Source organism: Aplysia californica, unplaced genomic scaffold (assembly GCF_000002075.1).
Source record: "Aplysia californica isolate F4 #8 unplaced genomic scaffold, AplCal3.0 scaffold00639, whole genome shotgun sequence".
Classification (NCBI taxonomy): Eukaryota; Metazoa; Mollusca; class Gastropoda; order Aplysiida; family Aplysiidae; genus Aplysia; species Aplysia californica.
Genome location: NW_004797909.1, coordinates 330681 through 333751, shown reverse-complemented (window position 1 = coordinate 333751; position 3071 = coordinate 330681). Strand labels below are relative to the sequence as shown.

The following is a 3071-nucleotide window of genomic DNA, read 5'->3' as shown; positions in this document are numbered from 1 at the left end:
TTATTATAATTATTATTACATGCCTGCTTCGTCTTTGGAGAGAGAAGGAACCCAACAACCACGAGCTTCGACAGAATATGATGGGAAACTTTAAGAAAAGCAGGTAGAGACTATGACAATTATATATTCTTAGTTTTAGTTTTAGTAGAGGTTTTACGGCGCTCGCGACTACATAGGGTCATATGAGCGCCAGAAGATTAGAGGCGTTACAAGGGAGTAACAAACATAAAAAAGAAGAAGGGGAGATAAGGGCGATAGAAGTTTGATAGGAAAGAAGGAGCAGACCACAAAAGAGCACCCGCCAACCACCCACATATATATTCTATTGAGAGATAAATTTCAAATCGTTATAATATATGTAATATACCATTATATTATATAGAACGGCTATAAATTGTCGAGGAGAAAAGTGACTGTGTTATAGGCCTACAGGTAGCCATCTTACACATAGTCATTATAATAATGTAAAAAATACAACAACAGATACGCAAAGGAGGAAATGGGAAGTGGCCGTTTGTACAGGTTATTGCCATAATATATAGGTGGCCGTTAAAGCAGGTTCGACTGTATCTACTAATAGATCATGTATATTATATTTATGAATGGATTAATCATGGATAATATATTATATTTATGAATGGATTGATCATGGATGTATTATGTTTATGAATGGATTAATCACGGATAATATACTATATTTATGAATGGATTGATCATGGGTGTATTATATTTATGAATGGATTAATCATGATCGAATAAAAAAACAGAAGTTTCTGCTTACCGCCCCGCTACCCCCATGGATCAAAACCGTCTCTCCTGGTTTGGCTTGAGCTCTATAACAGGGAAAATATTATATTTAAAGAGGATGCTGAATTGTTTTTGTAAGGTTTTACGGCGCTCGCAACTGCATAAGGTCATATGAGCGCCAACGGGTGAATGTCAACAGAGAAGTCCAAACGGGGAATCAGGCCACCTCTCTAGCTTCAACAATACAAAGTCTGCTTCGCTTATCAAGGCACCCCGGAAATAGCAGTTCACAACAGAGTGACAAACATACCAAGCAAGTAGAGGGAAAATGACAATAGTAAGGATGAGGAAAGAAAAGGCAGCAGTTCCCCTATGTTGTTTCGGCCCAGTATGAGCATGAAATTGATACATCAGCCAATTAACAATTCTACAGTGCAAAAGAACTATTTGATACCCCCATTTTGTGAATGGCCTAAAGACAACTTCAGTCAGTAGCACTGCCCTGGTTGGGGGGTGGGGGTGGATGCTGTATGAGATAAAGAATACGCAATGGGGACAATGAGAGCGACAGACAAAATTGAAAAGACAGACAGTGTAAAAAGGGGAGATAGAAGAGAGAGAGAGTGTATGTGTGTGTGTGTGTGTGAGAGAGAGAGAGAGAGAGAGAGAGAGAGAGAGAGAGAGAGAGAAAGAGAGAGAGACAGTCAGAGGGTAGAGGCATCTGAAAGATACAGAATGACACTGAGAGACAGAGTCACTGAAATGCGGTTGCAAAGAGTACACTAGATTTATGACAATGTTAATAGTTGCATATGATGTCTGTAATACCTTTTGATCAATTGAATCATAATTTATAACTACTACTACTATCAGCATTTACTTTGTTTCCAAGGTTTGCACCGTGCGTGATTAAAATGAACACACTACTATGGCAACAATTCATTTTGCGATTCAAAGTCTTGCTATGCTTAATGGATGACTAGACAACAGCTATGCTTTTTAACACTGAACTCATGCAAGGCCGTTCATGTTGCATTTCAATGGGTAACTTTTAAGCCAACGAATCTGATAATTTATGTTATATTATATCGCCCAAGGAAAGTGAAGTGTAAATATCTTATTCAAGAGCCCAATAATTAAAATTTAAAGGCTCATTTTCGCTCTTTATCAAACAGAAACACATTATGTCCGTTTTTTTATAGTTTAGTTTTGTTTTGTGGTTTGTGGTTTTTGAGGGTTTAGAGTTTTATTTTCGGAAGAGAGTGTGTTGACTCCTGTTTCAAATTCCTGAGCTATACGCTATAAAAATCATGCAGCATGCATCTTGGGTAAACTGTCCTCTACATGTTGTTTTAAAAATCTAGACTAACTCTGAAAAATCACAAGGGCTTCTTCCGGTCTAATAACAGGATACCAGAGATGAGCTCATCTCGGTTGAATGTATGATAATTACGTGAGTGTTTGGTATAAACAGTTCTTTCATTCCTTTTTCTTTACCCTCGGTCACGATCCAGGAGCTTCGCCTTCAAAAGCACTTCTTCGAAGCTAGGAGGACTCGGGACACACAAAAAGGAGCAACAAAAATAATGTAAACGAACAACCAGATTAGCAACATTAACATAAAAAAGCATATTCATCAACAACAACAACAATATTAAACAACAACATTAACAAAAGCAGTCACTGTGAGTGGGAACTGAACGATGCTTATGCTTTTTATACTGATTACTGTGCTTTCCAATCAAGTTCTTTGAGCTTGGAATCCCTTTTTAGAAGCAATAGTGTGATGTTGAATGGTTTGTTCGGGGTTTCACATGTGACATAATGATCATCTGAGATTGGCTCCACTGAAGAGAGTGTTGAGCCTTAAGGCTCTTCAAATAACAGAAGTTAAATATGAAATAAGAATCGCTGTCTGTGGTATAAAATTCTTTGGTTTTTAAGCCTAGGCCTACATGTGAAAAGCAACAAATAAGTTTGATTGCCCCTTACAGATGCCACATCATTAAGCATCTACGTCTGTCTACTTGGAAGTGCTCCGCGAATCCCTGGGCTGGCCCATGCAGTCAGAATAGAGACAGCCTGCCTCCTGAATATTTATGCTGCGTTGCTTGCGGTGCTTAACATTTACAGTGTACCACCAAACAACCAAGCCAAGTCTAATACGCACATAGCAAAATCAGTGGAACTCAGATAGATAATCTTTTCCTTATGCATGAATCTCGCTTTGTACCTGTTTTAAATACAAAGAATATAATGTATACGAAAATAAAATGGGTACCTGAAAATCTGTGTTCGTTACGTGGGTGTTCGCACGCCCCCCC

General features: G+C 38.3%; 1 protein-coding gene across 1 annotated transcript in view; it reads right to left on the bottom strand.

The window, feature by feature from the left end:
* The window catches only part of LOC101846767 (quinone oxidoreductase), a gene marked incomplete at its 5' end in the record, with an annotated part of 17562 nt that overhangs the window by 11268 nt on the left and 3223 nt on the right, over positions 1-3071 (bottom strand). The window contains 1 exon segment of the mRNA XM_013087792.2: positions 782-833. Coding sequence (XP_012943246.2) covers positions 782-833 — 52 coding nt within the window.